The sequence below is a fragment of the Lithobates pipiens genome, unplaced genomic scaffold (assembly GCF_037356315.1).
Source record: "Lithobates pipiens isolate NorthernLeopardFrog02 unplaced genomic scaffold, aLitPip1_a1.2 Scaffold_25, whole genome shotgun sequence".
Lineage (NCBI taxonomy): Eukaryota > Metazoa > Chordata > Amphibia > Anura > Ranidae > Lithobates > Lithobates pipiens.
Window position 1 is genome coordinate 62197110 of NW_027507787.1, and position 20012 is coordinate 62217121.

General features: G+C 45.6%; 1 protein-coding gene and 1 pseudogene across 5 annotated transcripts in view; both read left to right on the plus strand.

Annotated features, from left to right (window-relative positions):
- The window catches only part of USP54 (ubiquitin specific peptidase 54), a 260296-nt gene that overhangs the window by 133779 nt on the left and 106505 nt on the right, over nucleotides 1–20012 (plus strand). For all 5 annotated transcript variants that reach the window (XM_077454554.1, XM_077454558.1, XM_077454557.1 and 2 more), the window contains exon 4: nucleotides 18870–19004. In XM_077454554.1, coding sequence (XP_077310680.1) covers nucleotides 18870–19004 — 135 coding nt within the window. The remainder of the gene's footprint in view (nucleotides 1–18869; nucleotides 19005–20012) is intronic.
- Nucleotides 2026–2145, plus strand: LOC143931639 (5S ribosomal RNA; annotated as a pseudogene).

Consider the following 20012-nt stretch of genomic DNA (forward strand, 5'->3'; position numbering starts at 1 on the left):
GCTCTCCCTCCTCACACAGAGACAGCGTGTGAGGAGGGAGAGATGAACGGCTGCAGCTGCAGCGTCAGTAAGAAGAACACGCACACGCACACACACTAAAACACACACACTAAAACACACACACACACACACACACTAAAACACACACACACACTAAAACAAGCTGAAACGCACACACACACACACCCACCTGTCCCCAGTGCCACCTATCAATGCCACCTGTCCCCAGTGCCACCTGTCATTGACACATATCAGTGCCAGGTGTCATCAGTGCCAGGTATTGGTGCCATCTGTCATCGGTGCCACATCCGTGTCACGTGTCATTGTCCTGGTGCTCCAGGGCCTTCAAAAGTGTAATAGGTAGTCAACAAGTTAGATGTGTAATTTATGCTCCTAGAACATGTGATGGCACTCCCTGCATGTTGGGCCTCTCTAAGTGGCCAGGCTGTGAAAAAGTCCCACACACGTGGTATCATAATACTCAGGAGGAGTAGCAGAATGTATTTTGGGGTGTCATTTGTGGTTTACACATGCCATGTGAGAGAAATAACCTATTACAATGACAATTTTGTGGGAATTTTTTTTTTTTAAATCTTCATTTTGCAAAGAATTGTGGGAAAAAATTACAACACCAAAAACCTCACTATGCCTCTTACTAAATAGCTTGGAATGTCTACTTTCCAAAAAGGGGTCATTTGGGGGGAATTTGAACTTTCCTGGCTTGTTCGGGTCGCAAGAAATGAGATAGGCCACCAATACATCAGGTGTGATCGATTTTTTTTTTATGATTTGCACCACAACTTGTAGACTCTCTAACTTTCACAAAGACCAAATAATATCCACTAATTTGGGTTATTTTTACCAAAGATATGTAGCAGTATAAATTGTGGCCAAAATTCATGAAAAAAAAATAAAAATAATTTGCAAAAATGTCATCACAGAAACAAAGAAAAATGCTTTTTTTAAAAAAAAAATTTGTTCTTTTTTCATTTATAGCACAAAAAATAAAAAACCCAGAGGCGATCAAATACTACCAAATGAAAGCTCTATTTGTATGAAAAAAAGACAAAAAATTCATTTGGATGCAGTGTTACATGACTGAGTAATTGTCATTCAAAGTGTGAGAGCACTGAAAGCTGAAAATTGGTCTGTGCAGGAGGGGGGTTTATGTGCCCAGTAGGCAAGTGGTTAAGTAAAGGATTAACACTGACAGTGGGGACATGTGGGCACTTCATATTATTTTTTTTTTTATTTTTATTTTTTACTCACGCTGCAGCGTTCGTCTCTCCCTCCTCACACGCTGTCTCTGTGTGAGGAGGGAAAGCCGGTGATGAGATGATCTCATATGTTTACATATGAGATCATCTCTCATTGGACACGCCGATCGGGCTGTAAACGGCCACTGTGATTTGCCATTTACAGCAATCTGTGACTACCTGTGTCCAAGGGACACAGCCAGCACAGAATTTCCCTGATGTGCATCGCAGAAGTAAACAGGAGGGCGTCCAGGGACGCCCTCCCAGCAATTGGTGTCCGCACTGCAGCCGTCTTTCGGCTATAGCGCGGATGTCTAGTGGTTAAAGGAACTGATTCAGTGGATCAAAACGAAGAATCCTTCTATTTATTTTTGCATGTGTTTATATTAGGAAAGATGGTGGCTTCTTCAAGGCCATACCTTATGCGCAGTTCCATTCAAGACTGCTGAAAAACAGTATCCTGTCAACTTGGAACAAGAAGATCCAAACTCTGGACTTCCCGTTGCGGTTATCCACCAAAGTGCGTCAGAGCCTTAATTGAGGGTCGATATCCAAAAATCTTCTAAAAGGGAGGTCCTTTCTACTAGTTACCTGGAAAGTGGTAACAGTTGCCGGCCCTTTCGGCTGGGGAGCAGCCCTGGAAGAAACATCTGTCCCAGGGAAATGGTCCAGATCAGAGATGACCTTGCCCATCAATATTCTAGAGATTCGGGCAGTACGCCTGGCCCTGGAGGCCTTGACGCTCCCATTATTGTCCTGTCAGGATCCAGCCTATGGCCACATTACCCTGAAAGCACCCTGATCTCGTCTGATCTCGGAGGCTAAACAGAGTCGTGCCTGGTTAGTACCTGGATGGGAGACCGACTGGGAATACCAGGTGCCGTAGGCCCAACCCGACAATGCCACAGCTGTGGCTTATCTCAATCACCAAAGGAGCATGAGAAGTTGTGCCGCCCAGAAAGAGGTGAATTTTTTTCTGTCTTGGGCAGAAAGCAACATTCCTTGCTTATCGGCAATTTCATTCCAGGAATGGAGAATTGGCAGGCGGACTACTTGAGTACTATTTTTTTCCCCTGGGAGAATGGTTCCTTCTGCCTGGCATCATTCTGTCAATATGCCAAGGGGAGTTCCGGACTTAGGTCTATTGGTGTCCGGGTTCAACAAGATCGACAACTTTGTGTCGAGGACAAGGGATTCGATGGCATGCGAAACAGTTGCCTTGTTATTTCCAATGAATCAGTTTTCATTGATCTATGCTTTCCCTCCTGTTCTGCTTCCGCGCCTTCTTTACAGGAGCAAGCAAGAAGTGAAGGAGGGGTTTCTTGTGGTCCAGGATATCTTGGTTTGCCGCGATCCTAAAGATTGTGGTAGGGAACCCTTAGTCCCTACCACTGTGGCCAGACCTTCTTTTGCAAAGTCTGGTATTTCATCCTTCCTTACAAATGCTAAATTTAATGGTTTGACTATTGAGACCCACATTCTAAAATAAGATCGTGGGCTGTCAGCTTCAGTAGTTTCTACTTTGGTTATGCTAGGGAGCCGGCCTCCAGTGTCATATATTAATGAGTCTGGAAGGCATATGTCTCCTGCTGCGATTCCAGGGGTTGGCACCCCAGGAAATATGTCATAGGTAGGATCCTTGAATTCCTATGGATGAGATTAGAAATGAAGCTGGCCCTGAGTACTTTCAAAGGCCAGGTATCGGCCTTATCAGTGTTTTTTTTTTAATGACCACTTCTCACTCACTGGTTCATAACTTATTCAGGGGGAAATGTGGATTAAATCCTCCAGTTAGGTCACCCCTGAATTCTTGGGACTTAAGATTAGGCCTGTCGGCTTTACAAAAGCAGTCTTTTTGAGCCAATTTGGGATTTTTCCCTTGGTCCTCTTGACGAGGAACATCATTTTCCTGGTTCTGCAAGAAGAGTATCAGTTGGCTGCTCTTTCCTGTAAAGAGTCATATTGGATTATTCTTAAGGATAAGGTTGGATTGCGCCCTCATCCTAATTTTCTTCCGAAGGTAGTGTCAGTTTTTTTTCTCCATATTAAACCAAGATATTGTTCTGCCTTCATTTTATTTATTTTTTATTTTTTCAGAACTTCATTCTTTGAAAGAAAGGTCACTACATTCTCTCGATGTGGTGGGAGTGGTCAAGGTGCATTTAAAGGTGACCGCTCTGATGCATAAAAACAGATGTTTTTTGTTTGTGTTGGCTGACGCGCCTAAAAGAGGACAGGCAGCATCAGAATCTACGATTTCTAGGTGGATTCATCAAGTGATCAAGCTTTTGGCTTAAAAGAGAATTCTTCCTTTTTCATTTTAAAGTCACTCCACCAGGGCCGTTAGTGTTTCTTGGGCAGTGCACCACCAAGCCTCCATGGCTCAGATCTGTATGGCCGCAACTTGGTCTTCAATCCATTTACCAGATTCTATCAAGTAGATGTAAAAGATCATGAGTATGAGTCCTTTAGTCTCTTGGTGTCCTACTATTGTTGTCTCCCTCCCTTCAGTTGGTATTGCTATGGGACATCCCACATAGTAACTACTATGGCTCGATGTCCCCTGATGTATGAAAAGAAAACAGGATTTTTAAAAACGGCTTACCTGTAAAATCCTTTTCTTTTAAGTACATCAGGGGACACAGAGGTCCCTCCCTTCTTTGGTATACACGTGTATTGCTTTGCTACAAAACTGAGGTGCTCCCACCAGTGGGAGGGGTTATGTAGGGAGGGCGCTTTTTAATTTAGGGCGTGCCAGTGTCTATCACCTGAAGGTGGCCTATAACCCACATAGTAACTACTATGGTGCTGTGTCCCCTGATGTACTTCAAAGAAAAGGATTTTACAGGTAAGCTGTTTTTAAAAATCCTGTTTTTTTTGTTTAATATATTTATGTTGAATTTTTCATTATATAAATTTACAGGAAGAACAGAGAGAGAGAGAGAGTGGGGAAAAAAATACAATTAACAACATGGAAGAACGGGGGCGTGGCCAAGATGGCAGACTGAGCAGAACTGCTTTGAGAGCTCTGTTGGGGTGGTATCTGGGTTATTATCCGCACCTGGGTGAGATAGTGTATCTGAGGTGGTCTGTGGACTCTGGGTGCCTCCAAAGCTTCCTGGGCATCAAAAGAGGGGTAAGAAGCTACAACCCCCCCCCCCCCCCCCCATTTGTGTCGGCTGAACCCCGCCTGGTATCCTGCGCCTTTGCAATATGGCGTTGCAGACAGACTACGATGAGGTTACTGGCTCTGCACCACCTACCATTCTGGAGGTGATGGCGGCTATCGCCTCTTGCCAGACTGCACTAACCTCCAAGATAGAAGCAGTCCAGATGGATGTGGGCTTAATCGAACGAGATCTGGATAAAATTCATTCCAGGCTCACGGCTGCTGAGCAACGTGTCTGGGATGTGGAGGACTCCGTGACAGAACATGTGGCCTGTATTCCAGTCTTGCAAAGGAAGGTCAGAGCCCTTGAATAGAGTGGAAGATGCAGACAATTGGAGCCACCAAAATAATCTTTGTGTTGTGGGGCTCCCTGAGGATGTGCAGTAAAAGAATCCTGTTTTCACAGGGGACCTGCTATGCGGTCTTCTAACTGCGGCCCAGTTCTCCCCATTATTATCCACTTGACAGTGGAGAGGGCTCAGCGGGTGCCACCTAGGCCTGGCCCTGAAGGGTCTCTGCCTCACACCTTCATCCTCCGGCTGCTTAACTTTCGGGACAGGGATGAACTGCTTAGGGATGCTCGAGAGCCAGGACAGTTGCCCTACCACAACGTAATGTTCCCAGATTACACCGTGGAGAACCAGAGGCAATGCCGTTCCTTTGATTCTATCAAGATCGCACTGCGCACTAAAGTCATCAGGTACAGCATCCTATTCCCAGCAATGTTGTGGGTGGTTGATGGTGAAACCATGAGATTCTTCACTACCCTGAAGGATGGCACTGCGTGGCTAGAAGCGATACCCCGTTGCTATTTCAGCACTTGTGAGTTTTACCCAATAGTTTAGAGCTCAGTCCTCATGTTGCTGCAAGAGAAACAAGAGTTATAGCACATTCCCCTGAAGCTCTCATCTTTCTTGTTGTCCCCTGAGCACTGTTTGCTGACAGAGGATGTTTATGAGGGGTAGTAGAGGCTTCTCCCCCCTGTTCCTGATACTATGATCCAGGCTGAAGATGACCCTTGGAAGAACTAGCCTTCACTATACAGTTCTATATGTTCTTGTTGCCTGTTCTTGTTGTAACAGACTCTTAAGTAATATGCCCCTGGTAAATCCAAGTCAAGATTAATAGTAAGCTTACATTGTTCCAGCATCTCTCACTGTTCACTTTGTGTGCCTTATACAACATACCTATGTCATGTCTATGAGACTTAGAAATGTCCCTGTCTGGTTACACGACCCCTCATAGGATTTTAGTCCTTGTACTAAGTTTGGGACGCAAGTGCTTCTCAATGTTCTGGGGGGCACGGGGTGGGGGTGGGGAAGGTTAGCCGTTGCTGACCGTAGTTGGACTGGTTCACTGTTTTTGTTTTTCCCTATTTTATGGTGGTCTTTTTTTCTTCTTCCTTAATGACATAAGTAAAAGATTCAGGTATAGTAATGCATCTGATTCTAGTGTCAGTTGTTGTCTATGAATGTCAGCATGAGGGAATGGGTTCCTGCCCTCTCATAGGGTCTGAGATCTGAAATTGTTGAACCCTTGTATCGAGTCTGAAAAGGGTCTGTGCACATTATCACACATCTTATACCAATTATGCTAGGGGTGTCTGCATCTTAATGCATAGAGCCTTGCCCTTTCAGCTTCTGGAAGTAAGAAGTGACCCGGGCGGCAGATACGTACTCATTCACGCACTAATTTTAGATGTCCCATATGTAATTGCTGGAGTCTATCTACCCCCCTGCTGATGTTGATGTAATGCATTTGTTGATGCATAAAATTACTCAGTTTTAATGTAGATAATGTGCTGATTGTTGGTGACTTTAATTGTCGTCCAGAGAACTGGATAGGCTTCACCCTTCTGGCCCCCTCCAGTCTGGACGCTCTCACATCTTCTTTTACTTTGACTGACAGATATATGGCACCACTTTCACCCTCTGATTGGGAATATACAGGTCTCTCTACTACAAACCAGACCTTGTCCCTCTAAGCCCTTGTACACACGGTCGGACATTCCGACAACCAAATCCGCCGGATTTTGTACAAAACTGTTGCATACACACAGTCGGACAAAGTTGTCAGAAAATCCATTTGTACTTAACGTGATGACGTTATTTCGTTAGGACGGGACTACGTTCAGGCTAGTAGCCAATAGCTTTGGTCTAGGAATTTGATCTGAGCATGCGTGACACTTTGTCCGATCGGAATTCTCTACACATGATCGGACAAAGTCCGATCGGATCATGTTGTCGGAAAATTTTATAGCCCAGCTGGAAAATTTGGTCCGACGGAAACAGTCCGATGGAGCCCACACACTGTCGGATTATCCGACAACACGATCCTATCGGACATTGTCCATCGGAATGTCCGACCGTGTGTACAAGGGCTTAGACCTGGCTTTTGCCTCCCCTGTTCTATTGCGGTGGTTGGTCTCTGTTGAGATTCTAGGGGTGTCTCGGACCATGTTCCGATATCTGTTATAATTAAATTATCACCTGAGGAGGGCCGGAGGATGTGGAGGCTGTCCAAATATTGGATCATGGACCTCGAAATTCAAGAATTTCTACCAGAAGCCGTCTGTAATTTCTGGTTATGGAATGCAGAATCTACTTGCCCCTTGACGGTATGGGATGCCTTTAAATCCATGCTTAGAGGGGGGAATGCATCACTTGGATAGCAGCGAGGAAACAGAAGTCTATGCAGTCTCTGAGGCAATTAGAAGAAAGGCACGATAGAGGGAGGCCACCTATGTAGAATCTCCAGACCATGCTAATTATGTTGCATGGCAGTACACCCTGCGGGAGTTATCCCTACTCTGAATTGATCTCACTAAAAAGTCTCTACTGGACAGTACCCAAAGGGTCTTTAAGTTTTGAGACAAGAACGGTAGACTGTTAGCCTGGCTAGCTAAGGGGACAATGCATGGTGACTCATATTGGTAGGTTGAAAGGTTTGGATAGACAACAACATAGGAGAACAGATATAGAACGCATAGGTGCCTTAAGTATGTTTAGTGACAAGTTTATGGCTCTTAAAGTAGATTGCCATAGAAAATGTTGAGATAAAATTGCAAATCTATATTAATGACTGAAAACCATAGTTAAATGTAGAGAAATGAAAAAATAAATATGGTCTTGGCGACAAGATGTCCAATACTATATATAAAAAAAAGTATTTTGTGTGTATTTGAAGGATTATGGGGCCAGTACACATAAAATGAAATTATGAAATCCTGCCAACAGATGCATGTTTAATGCTCAAGTAGCTGAAGTTTTAGAAGAAATCTCTGACAGTGTTGATATTTGTCTCTGTGATTTCATTCAGTCCAATAGAGCAATGAAGCACCCATTTGTTCTTCTAACAGAGGTACCTTGTCCTCCAAATGCCAGCTACTTCTGGGCCAAACTCAATTACAGAACAATTTGGATGAGTTTAGAAAAGCTCACTAAAAACATATTTGAACTTGGAGCTTTTTTTTCAATATTTAATAGTGGTATAACCTCAAAAGAAAACATTCTTCCTAAACTTGTTTGCAGCTGTCATCTGAGTACTCAAAAACCATGGTGTGTATTTCTAAAAAAAATGTGCACAGCAATTTGCTTAGCAGATGTGCATGTACATTAGTTCTGTGCAAATAGGGCAAAAAACAGAAACATATGTCCAGCACAGGAAAACATCTAATAACATTTGTGTTTTGCCTTATTTGCACAGAACAAATGTCCATGCACTTTCGCTTGGCTAATTGCTATGCATGATACACGGTGGTCGTTGTGCATGCCTATTTATCTTTCTCAGAATAGTTCCGTAACCTAAAGTAGATCTTCACCCTGTGAGTAAACTTCCCTCCAATAACCCCTAATTTCCTCCGCTACATGAATAGCGCTGTCTTTTTTTTTTTTTATCCCACCCATCATGCATGTCACTCGCCTAGGCGATTGACGTTGATGAGCAGAGTATGTGAAATGTGCAACACATGACCTGGTAAGCAGGGGTAAAGAATAGAAAACTTGATTTTATTGGTCATCTTGTTTTTTATGTACTGAAAATAACTATCACTGGTCATTGCCCTTTTTAGGATTTCTAAGAGGTAGGATAGAAAATGCTGTTTCACAAGATTTATCTAATCAGTGTGCTCCCCTGTATGATTTACAGGTGTTGCAAGGCTGCTAAAAGACAGTAAGATTTGTGTATATTACTAACTTATTTAAAGCAGATCTCCATCTTTTAGTGATGTTTAAATTTGTTTGTTTGGACCAAGGTGGTCCACAATTAGATGTGCATGTTGTAAGCACTGTATGTAGCCCCAGCTATGTATTGTATACAGTGTTGTATTTGGCAGCAGGACGGAGACTGCCCAGGCGTTGGGACGTTGACTGGGAGAAGAACCCCCTACCATGAAGGTGCAGTATGAGGGTGGAGGAGAGGCGTTTACACCATGGTGCAGGAAGTGAACTTGGCCTTTAAGTAAAAACCTGCCTGCAATTTCCTATAGCCTTGGCTGACAGTCCACACCAGCCATAACGATGCAGAATAACTACTGTTGTAGATTGTGGTTGTTTGATACTGGTTTAATTTACTGAAATAGTACTATATTTTTTTAGAATCTTTATACAGGGTATGGGAAACCATAATTTTTAAGGACAAAGTTCCATATTTACTTAATGGATTCTTGGTTTCTCAAAATCTTGCCAGAGCTCCTGACTCTGAAGCCCCACCTTTCCATTTCAGAATGTTTTTTGCCATACTTATGCCAAATGCTTCCTTGATGAAGGATGACAGGATTACTAAAAATGGAGAGTGCAAAATCTGTCTAACTTCAGCTTGTTCTATTAGGCTTCATGCACACGAGACGCTGTCAAACGCGTGTTCAGAGGCAGTTGGGCACTTTGTTCTTTGAACTCATTCAATGTTTTCCTATGTGTCCATGTACACAGTCTCGTTTTTTGCCATTTTTATGCAGTTGCATTTAACCTTGTTTTTCCAGAAGCAAAAAAATGGGTTCAGACGCAAAAGTTTCCACGTTTCAGATGCAAAACTCCGCTGCCGCCTTTTGTCGCGTTTTCGTTTATAAGCGTTTTTAAAGGTGACCTATTTTTTTTTTACATAAAAAATCTCAAAAATGATTGCAAATAATGAAAAACCATTAAAAATATATTTTAAACAATTGCATTTGCAAGTGGACAATCCACAACTTGTGGCAAGTGACCTGGCGAGTGGACAATCCACAACTTGTGGCAAGTGACATGGCAGGGGGCAAGTGACCTGGCAGGTGACGTGGCAAGTGGACAATCCACAACTTGTGGCAAGTGACGTGGCAAGTGGACAATCCACAACTTGTGGCAGGAGACGTGGCAGGTGACGTGGCAAGTGGACAATCCACAACTTGCGGCAGGTGACGTGGCAAATGGACAATCCACAACTTGTGGCTGGTGATATGGCAGGTGACGTGGCAAGTGGACAATCCACAACTTGTGGCTAGTGTTGTGGCAGGTGACGTGACAAGTGGACAATCTACAACTTGTGGCAGGGGACGTGGCAAGTGACGTGGCAAGTGGAAATCCACAACTTGTGGCAGGTGACGTGGCAAGTGGACAATCCACAACTTGTGGCAGGTGATGCGGCAAGTGGCGTGGCAAGTGGACAATCCCCAACTTGTGGCAGGTGGACAATCCACAACTTGTGGCAAGTGACGTGGCAGGTGACGTGGCAAGTGGACAATCCACAACTTGTGGCAAGTGGACAATCCACAACTTGTGGCAGGTGATGTGGCAGGTGATGTGGCAAGTGACGTGGGAAGTGGACAATCCACAACTTGTGGCAAGTGACACTCTAAATACAAGTACACTGCTGCTCTCACAGCTGCTGCTACTCACTCTGGTCTCACAAAATTGCTGAAATAGTTAATACTGTTTTTTTGAGCTGGGGAGGGTCTATGATGTTAGCTTAACTAAACGCTTCTAGACGCAAACGCGGTAAAACGCCGCTAAATCGCGGCAAAAATCTCGGCAAAACACTGGTTTCAGCTTTTAAAAACATGTGTCCAGCAGAGTTCGCATCTGCGTCTCGTGTGCATGAAGCCTTAAGCTTTGACAAAAAACTGGAAGCTGTTTGGTTTCTTTGTAGAGCTGCACCAGATTTTGCACACTCCAGTTTTAGTAAATGAACCCCAATTTGTTTGCTTATTTTTTCCTAGTGCATATACTGGCATATATGTCTTGGCATACCCTTGTGTTAATAGAAGAAAGTTCATGTAGCTATAGTTATTAGTTTGTAAGCGTGTAACCCTGTTAGGCTATATGTGTAAAATACAAAAATAATTCTTCAGTTTTAGAGACCTTGCTTGCATTTTAAAGCCCAAATTAAGATTTGTAGATTATAATAAAAGCCTATATCCTTGTATTTGCTGATTGTTTTGACAAGTTTTTTTTTTTTTTTTTTTTTTTTGTAAGGTGATCTTTGCTTTTGGCAGTTTTTCATCATTTACTAAGTTTGAGTAAGCAAATTGTAAGGGTTCACTTCTAAATATATACATTTTCTAAAATGCCAGGGACACACAAGCTGTGAAACTCTGCCTTTTCTTTGCTTGTGCCTTGAGAGCTATGACCACAGGCTCATGCCAGTGAAAGTATTACTTACAATTCAGCCTGGCTGTAAACTTGATTATGCTACATAGAAAACTGTATTTTAGAGCAGGTCTAAAAACAGCAACGACATCAGAGATACTTTTTTAACAGTTGTCTGCCTGCAAATACATGGATTGGCCAAATTTATGCAGTGGCTGGGATTTATAGCTCCCCATGTATGACTCCTGGCAATAAAACTTTAAGAGGTTTTTATGTGAAGCTGAGGCCTGTCTCGTACTTCTCAGTCCTGGTCTGGGATGACATGTTTCTTTCTACATTTTTCGTGTTGATCAATGCAGACTGCTGAAGAATTAACACAAATCTGTACTTATACTAATCTTTCTCTTTCGTTCATTGATGGACACAGCACCTTTAATCTTGACCTTAGGGTTATATCGCCACCTTCAGGAGAGGACTAGGCAGAACATGTAAACACAGCAAAACTGCACAGTACCGCCCAGGGTGCGGTCCAACTGGCTGTAACCCCTCACTCTGCTCCAGCAGCTCAGTTTTTTTCTGCCTAGTGTAGAAGAAAGACCTGGCTACCGGTGGGGACCATTGGTCCTGGGATTTTTTCTTTTTTCCGCTTTTTGATTCCTGTGATCTACAATCAACAGCCGGGCTGGGTGACAGGCTGGATAATAAAGATCCTGGTAGTCTCCCCTGCCTGGCCATTGAGCGTGTGCAGACCTTAGCTACGCGCTGGGTCGGCCACAACATGTCCCATCTGATCCAGGGGCGGCTGGTGAGCTATATGCTTCGAGGCACACATATGACCGGGCTACTGCTGTCCGTGTCAGTGTGTCGTGGCCGACAGCCACCCAGTACTGATCGGGTGATGTGTCTTTCCGTGGAAGATGTCCAGCAGTCCTTGCAGGAGCAGTAAGTATGGCTCCACCTGTCTCGGCAGGATGGAGCAGCTGGGCATTCTCTGGGAGGTCAACTAGGGGGTCTTTCCCTCTCCCTTTCTTCTCTCCCTGTCCCTTTCCCTCCTCCCCACACTGATGGGCCGCTGTGTGACTGGGCATAGGGGGTGTGGTGCACGTACCTGGCCGGGGATCCTCTGGGGGGAGCTCTGTGTCCTGGCAGGGGGCTGCGCTGGGCGGTTGGTGGTCCGCTTGTCTTTTTCCCTGGTTTTAGGCTGTTGTTGGGGTATAGGTGTATGCCATGTGGGCTGGCCACCGCGAGAACTGCGGCCATTTTTCTGTAGCCACAGACAGTTTTCTTAACGTTGGCCATTTTCCCGGAGCACTTAGTCGTTTTTTGCTGAGGCAGCTGGTGGCCATTTTCTAGTAGCCTCAGTTTGTTCTTCCCTAGTGCTGGGCGGCTGGTTCATTCTGAAACAGCGCAATACTTACACAGAACACCTCGTGTCTGGCACAGGGGAGAGTGGCCGGCGGCAGCACAGTGCAGTACCTAGGTCAGGGTGGCAAGTCCTGCAGGGGGCCCCTCAGTCTGTGGCAGCTAGGAGGGTGGGCATTTTGTGTGGCTTGCCTTGGGTCCCTAGTGGTGACAGGTGCGAGCAGGTCAGCATGGTGTTAGAAGCTGGTGCTTCTTCCTTAGACATCCCTGTTATTGCAACTGGTTCCGCTGCACCTGCAGTGCCTATGGATGCTCTGTCGGCAGTCCTGGAGTCCTTTGTTGCCAGGGTGGAAGTGGCGTGCAGGCACCAGGGGGGTAAAAAATGAGGTCGCCCCCCTTCTTCTGGGGGAAAGCTCTGATTCAGGCTAGAGTCCCGCTTTGGCAGGTGGCCCCTGTTCTGACGTTTCAGAGGATGCGGACTAGGACCATTCGGACAGTGAGGATGACTCCATGTCTGGGTCATCGCAGGAAAAAGTTAGTAGGAGCACTTATCACAGTGGTGCGGGATACCCTAAAGATAGAGGAGACGGCGGGGGCATCTGCAGAGGTGTCGGTCCCTTTTGGGTCCCACAAGCCGGCCCATACTGCTAAGGTGTTCCTCTACCTAACTTATTTTGATAAGTTTATTTACAAGGAGTGGGAAAGCCCACAGTGGGCCTTTTTCGGTCCCGAGATGGATGGCGGTGCGTTACACCTTTGAGTAGAGTTACCTGAAAAAATGGACATCTCCTCTGGTCCTTGACCCCTCCGGTATCCAGGTTAAATAAGATGAGCATGATTCTGGTGGAAGGGACCCTTGCTTTCAAGGACCCTGCCGACAGAAGGGCCGAGGCGGTTGCCTGGTCCATGTTTACGGTGGTGGGGTTAACATTGCGGTCAGTGTTGGCCACGGCCCTGGTTTCACAGACGCTTACTGAATGGGCTAAGTTGTTGCACCATGAGTTGGAGAAGCAACAGGTTTCCCCGGTCTGCGTGGAAATGGCAGACCAGTTGGTGCAGGGTCTGAAGTATGTCTGTGATGCGGTCTGATATAGGGCCCCCTTGCTTTCTAGAGCATCAGTATCAGCTATGGTTCTACGTCGCCTGATTTGGCTAAAATGCTGGTCTATGGACCACGCATCTAAGAAAGCACTAGCGGATTTGCCCTTCCAGGGGGGGGGGGGCTATTTGGAGCCTCGCTGGATGACATTAGAGACAACAGTACTTTGCTTCCACAGTTCAGAAAGGGTAAGGAGCCACGCCATAGGCAAGGGGCCCTCCTTTTCCACTCAAGCGGATTTTTCATCTGCCTGGGTCAGCAGGTAAGCGCTCCCAGTCTGACAAGGTGCCCGCTGAGGGACAAAAGCGTCCCTGGTTTCGCAAGCCAAACAAACCTGCGAGCAAAGCTGTTATCGCATGAAGGTTTGCTCCCGCCTGACTCTCGGGTGGGGGGTCGCCTTCGGGAGTTTGCAGCCCAGTGGACCTCCTTCCTTTCCAACCAGTGGGTCTGCGAACTGATTTCATCAGGCTACAAGATAGTTTCTTTCTTGCCCGCCAAACAGATTTCGTCCAACCTTCATCTTTTTCCGGCTCGTCGGGAAGCACTGTTCGGGGTAGTACAGGACCTGCTGCTGCGTGGGGTGATAGTACCTGTGCTGACGTCAGAAAGGTTTCAGGGATTCTATTCCAATCTGTTTGTAGTCCCAAAGAAGGAAGGGGTCTGTCTGGTCCTGGATCTCAAGGTCCTTAACGGCTTTGTGAAAGTACAGCTCTTCAATATGGAATCAGCTTGCTTCGTGGTCGCTGCACTCCATCAGGGGGATTTCTTGGTGTCCTTGAACATCAAGGACGCATACTTGCATGTCCCCATATGCATCAGGCATCAGAGGTTTCTATGATTTGCGGTCAGGATGAGCACTATCAATTTGTAGCTCTCCCTTTTGGCCTAGCGACAGCACTGAAGGTCTTCACCAAGGTGGTAGCCCCAATTCTGGCACCGCTAAGGCAATGAGGGATCGCAATCGTGGATTACCTGGACAACTTCCTTCTGAGAGCAGCTCACCCGCGGCCATTACATTGGTTATACAAACGGACCTTTTACTTTTATGCCGGCACTTAGATCTGAGTGCGAGAGTGTAAGGCCGCGTACACACGGGCGGACTGTCTGACGGACTTGGTCCGCTGAAACGTGTTTCAGCGGACAGTCCGCTCGTGTGTGGGCTTCAGCGGACTTTTTCAGCGGACAGTCTGGCGGACTAAGTCTTTCGGAATTTCCGTAATATTGTCCGTCACAACTTTGGTTTCAGCGGACAGTCCGCTCGTGAGTAGGCTAGTTGGACGGACTAAGTATGGCGCATGCTCAGAAAGGATTTACACGGCCGAAGGTTGCATTGCAGTGTATTGGACGTCGTATTTCTAGTCCCGTCGTACGTGCTGTACACGTCATCGCGCAAGCTTTCAGCGGACTGTCTGTTCATCGTGTGTGGTCAAGTCCGTTGATTCAAAAGTAGGACGGACTGTCTGTCGGATTGTCTGACGGACTTAGTTGGCCAGACAGTCCGCCCGTGTGTACGCGGCCTTAGTGTTATTCTATTGAATCTTTTATTATTAAAACTGCAATGCAGAGAGCACTAGATCGTGTCCTTTATTTTTGCATATGGCACCATACTTTTGACAGAATTGGATCTGGATGCTGTGTTAAAAGAGGATCTGTGTGTTCAGCCATATCTTTATCGCTTAGTGACCTGTTTAACCACTTTCAGACCGGACCAATTTGCTGGTCAAAGACCAGACCACTTTTTGCGATTCGGCACTGCGTCGCTTTAACTGACAATTGTGCGGTCGTGCGACGTGGCTCCCAAACAAAATTAACGTCCTTTTTTTCCCACAAATAGAGCTTTCTTTTGGTGGTATTTGATCACCCCTGCGGTTTTTATTTTTTGCGCTATAAACAAAAATAGAGCGATAATTTTGAAAAAAACGCATTATTTTTTACTTTTTGTAATAATAAATATCCCCCAAAAATATAAAAAAAAACATTTTTTTCCCTCAGTTTAGGCCGATACGTATTCTTCTACATATTTTTGGTAAAAAAAATCGCAATAAGCGATTATTGATTGGTTTGCGCAAAAGTTATAGCGTTTACAAAATAGGGATAGTTTTATAGCATTTTTATTAATAATTTTTTATTATTTTTTTTTTTACTAGTAATGGCGGCGATCTGCGATTTTTATTGTGACTGCGACATTGTGGGGGACCCATCGGACATTTTTGACACATTTTTGGGACCATTGTCATTTATACAGTAATCCTGTATTCCAGTGATTCCTGTGTAAATGACACTGGCAGTGAAAGGGTTAACCAGTGGGTGGCAGTGTAGGGGTTAAGTGTTCCTAGGGGTGTGTTACTAACTGTGGGGGGGTTGGGCTTTCATTTAGTGTACACTGATCTCTGCTCCAATCACATGGAGCAGAGATCAGCGTCACTAGTTGCTAGGCAGAATGGAAAAATGTTGTTTATACAGCATTTCCTCCATTCGGCCGCTCCGTGAGACGATCGCGGGGATGCCCGCGGCGATCGAGTCCGCGGGTCCCGCGACCGGACTCACGGGGGTCCCGACCAGCGCGGGAGCGCGCCGCCGGCGGCGCGCTCCCGATGGCACGGCGGCAACGAATATTGGACGTACATGTACGCCAATATGCCTGCCCGTGCCATTCTGTCGACGTACATCGTCGTGCGCTGGTCGGGAAGTGGTTAAGGTCGAAGGCTGGAGGTGAGAGGCCATCTATATATGTGGTGGAGGGATCACGGAATTATCAGATCTATCAATTCATATTGTGTTCACCTTTCCACCTGCACTATTTCGGATCATTTATTTATGGACATTTAATGTATTGCGCAGCACTGTTTACTTTTATGATTATATGAGGGATTGATTGAATTTACCTTGAGTGTCTGCTTTCAGTTATACATATCTTTCTTATAGGTGTGTTAGAGCTGAATATTGTACCCTTTTTTGAGTGAGCCAGCTAGTCAGGGATTCCCTGCTCTGGTGGCTGAGGTATCTGGCCCTTCGGTCCGGGAAGTCGTTCCTTTCTCTTCATTGGACAGTGATCTCAATGGACGCCAGCCTGACCGGCTGTGGGGGGAGTTTGGGGCGTACAGTCGGCCCAGGGTCGCTGGACGCAAGAAGATTACCGCCTGCCGATCAATGAGCTTCGGGCAATCAGGTGGTGCCTCTCCACATGGTCACCGAGGCTGCAGGGGCGTCCAGTCAGGATTAAGTGGGACAACACCACAGCGGTGGCGTATGTCAACCATCAAGGAGGGACAAGAAGCTCGGCTACAGCACTGGAGGTCATTCACATCCTGCAGTGGGCAGAGCGGCGCGCGCCGGCTCTGTTGGCCGTATACATTCCGGAACATAGAAAACTGACAGGCGGACTACCTAAGTTGTCAGCTGCTGGACCAGCGGGAATGGCCGCTGCATCTGGATCTATTTCGGCTCCTTTGCCTGAGATGGGGCACACCAGATGTGGATCGCTTTGCCTCTCAGCTCAATCGGAAGGTACAGAGTTTTGTAGCCAGGTCAAAAGATCCCTGGGCGGACGCGGCAGATGTGTTGCTGGCTCCATGGGGGCATTATTGGCTGATTTTTGCCCTCCCCCACTCAAACTTCTACCATGTCTGCTACGCAGGGGGGAGGCCGAGGGGATTCTGGTGATTCTGATTACCCCAGATTGGCCTTGATATCCTTGGTACACCGACCATAGTACGAATGGTGGCGGATGTTACTTGGCGGCTGCCTATCTGATACTTCATCCTGCTTTACCGTCGCTGGTTTTAATGGCTGTTGAAAGCCAGGTGCTAAGGGACCAAGGAGGTCTGTCGGATTTGGTAGTTTCCACTATGCTGAGGGCACAGAAGTCATCTTTTCGGAAGATTTATCATTGTACGTGGAAGGCCTACATCTCCTTGTGTGAGGAGATGGGGTGGCGTCTGCGTACTTATTCAGTTTCAAGAACCCTGCTGTTTTTGCAGCGAGGAGTGGATCAGAAACTTGCATTAAGGGGCAAGTATCAGCTTTGGCTCTCTTTTTTTTTTTTTTTTTCAGAGACCTTTGGTAACTCATTCATTGGTGAGTACGTTTGTTCAGGGGATTCGACATGTGGCCCCTCCGGTTCGACCACTGCTGCCTCAGTGGGATTTGAATCTGGTGCTCTTGGTGCTTCAGAAACCACTGTTTGAACACATTAGGGAGATTCCCTTATTGACACTCTCTCAGAAATGAGTCTTTCTAGTGGCTATTACATCTGCAAGGTTGGTTTCTGAGTTGGCGGCCTTATCAAGTCTCCCTATTTGATCCTCCACAAGGATAAGGCAGTGCTGCCCCTCAACCTTCGTTTCTTCCAAAGGTTGTTTCAGCCTTTCATCTAAATGAGGACATTGTGCTTCTGTCCTTGTGTCCTCGGCCGTCACATCCCAAAGAGGTTGCTTTGCATTCAGTGGACGTGGTCCTGGCTCTGCGGGTGTATCTGTCTGCTAAGGCTCCTTTTCGGAGGTCGGACTCTGTATGGGTGGCTGGTCCGAAGAAGGGCCTGGCAGTCTCATCGGCCACCCTTTCTAGGTGGATCAGACAGATCGTGGTTCAGGCTTATGCCAGAAGGGAGTGGGCGCCCCCCTTTCCTGTCACGGCGCATTCTACCAGGGCGATTGGTGCTTCCTGGGCTTTCCAACATCAAGCGTCTGTTTCCCAGGTGTGTAAGGCGGCGACCTGGTCATCGGTTCACACTTTCACTAAATTTTACAAGGTTGATATGAGTTCATCTTCGGATGCTTGCTTTGGCCGCAAGGTTTTGCCGGCGGCTGTTTAAGGTTGCAACTCCTCTGTTGAGGAGTTCTGGTTATGGGTAGAGTTTATTTTCTTGCTGTTCACACCCCTCGTTTTTTTTCACTTGCTTGGGGATGTCCCTAAGGTCAAGATTAAAGGTGCAGTGTCCGTCAATGAACGAAAGAGAAAATAGGATTTTTTACTCACTGTAAAATCCTTTTCTCTGCAGTTCATTGACGGACACAACACCCACCCCTCCTATTTATGTTTGTACTGCTTTTTGATGAACTGAGCTGCTGGAAGCCGAGTGAGAGGTTATAGGCAGTAGGACCGCCCCCTGGGCGGTACTGTGCAGTTTTGCTGTTTTTACATGTTCTTCCTAGTCCTCTCCTAAAGGTGGCGATATAACCCTAAGGTTCAAACTTCAGAGAGAGGGATTTTATGGTGAGTACAAAAATCCTATTTTCCCTCTGAAAACTGGTCTGAAGGCACAGAGGAATAAAAGTCAAGAGGGTATCTTTTTTTTTTTTTTTTTTTTTTTTTTTTACAGTTTGCCATTGCTCTTTAGTAGTAAATACAGTTTTGCACAATCTCATTTGGCTTGTTATTATGCATGCTTATGATCTGTGTTAAAAATCAATTATTTTTTTTTCCAGGGGATATTCAACCAATTCCAGTGTAGCAGTGAGAAGGTACTACCATCTGATGCTCTGCGCAGTGCCCTTGCCAAGACGTTTCAAGATGAACAGCGTTTCCAGCTGGGTATTATGGATGATGCAGCAGAATGCTTTGTAAGTAGAAGTGTTTTGTCCCAATTTGGGGCCTCCCCCCCCCTTTTTTTTTTTTAAATGGATCATCCATTCATGTGAAGGGTTAATTTGGGTCTAAATCTGATATTAATGGCTGTCGGCTTATATTTTGGCCATCTCCAGGCACTGCTGTCATTTTATTATTTAGGATTTTTTTTCAGTGGGCCAGAAAGTAACAGGAATTTTTAAATTTTACACTGGAACAGGAAGCTCCTAATGTAGAACAGTCAAAGGTGCCATTTCCTTTTTTATGGGAAGATTTCACTCTTGCTTTCTGTTTTTTTGGAACAGGACGAAAGGTACAGTAAATCTCTTCAGTGGGAACACAGGCAAAATAAAACCTGGCAGAGGGGCTTGGCTCTTCCACACTTTGTCAAAAAGTTGAATATGGTTTTGGCTATTTTAAGCGATAATAGATGCAAACAATATCTGGCAAGGTATATTTTAAATGGAGAAACTGGGTCAATTAATCACCTGTTCAGGTTGGACATTTCCTAATTAGTCTGGCAGCCATCTAAAGTCAGCATTTTTGAGTGACCTCAATATTACAAAAAACCTGTTGAAGTGCCACCTCATTTTGGCATTTATATCCTAAGGGCTGGTCTACAGTTAGTGTGTTAAAGGCTTACTTATTGTTGTGTTAGTAAGCAGATTTTTCATTTTCAGCGTTAAATGATATAGCATTAACGGTATGATAAAATACTTTTTATAAATACATTTTTGAATTAAACACTTAGAGTGGTTGTAAACCCTTACAAACCACTTTGACCTACAGGTAAGCCTAGATTAAGGTTTACCTGTAAGTCCAAGAAATATCTCCTAAACCTACATGCGCGGGAGTGACGTCATTGCTGCTCTGACGCTGTGAGTGTCTGGAGCAGCGATCTCTGGAAGAAGATGGACGCTCCATACTACAGGGGACAGCGGTGACATCGCTGGCTCATGTGTCAGGTAAGTGACACATAATGGGCTATTATGCAATGCATAGCA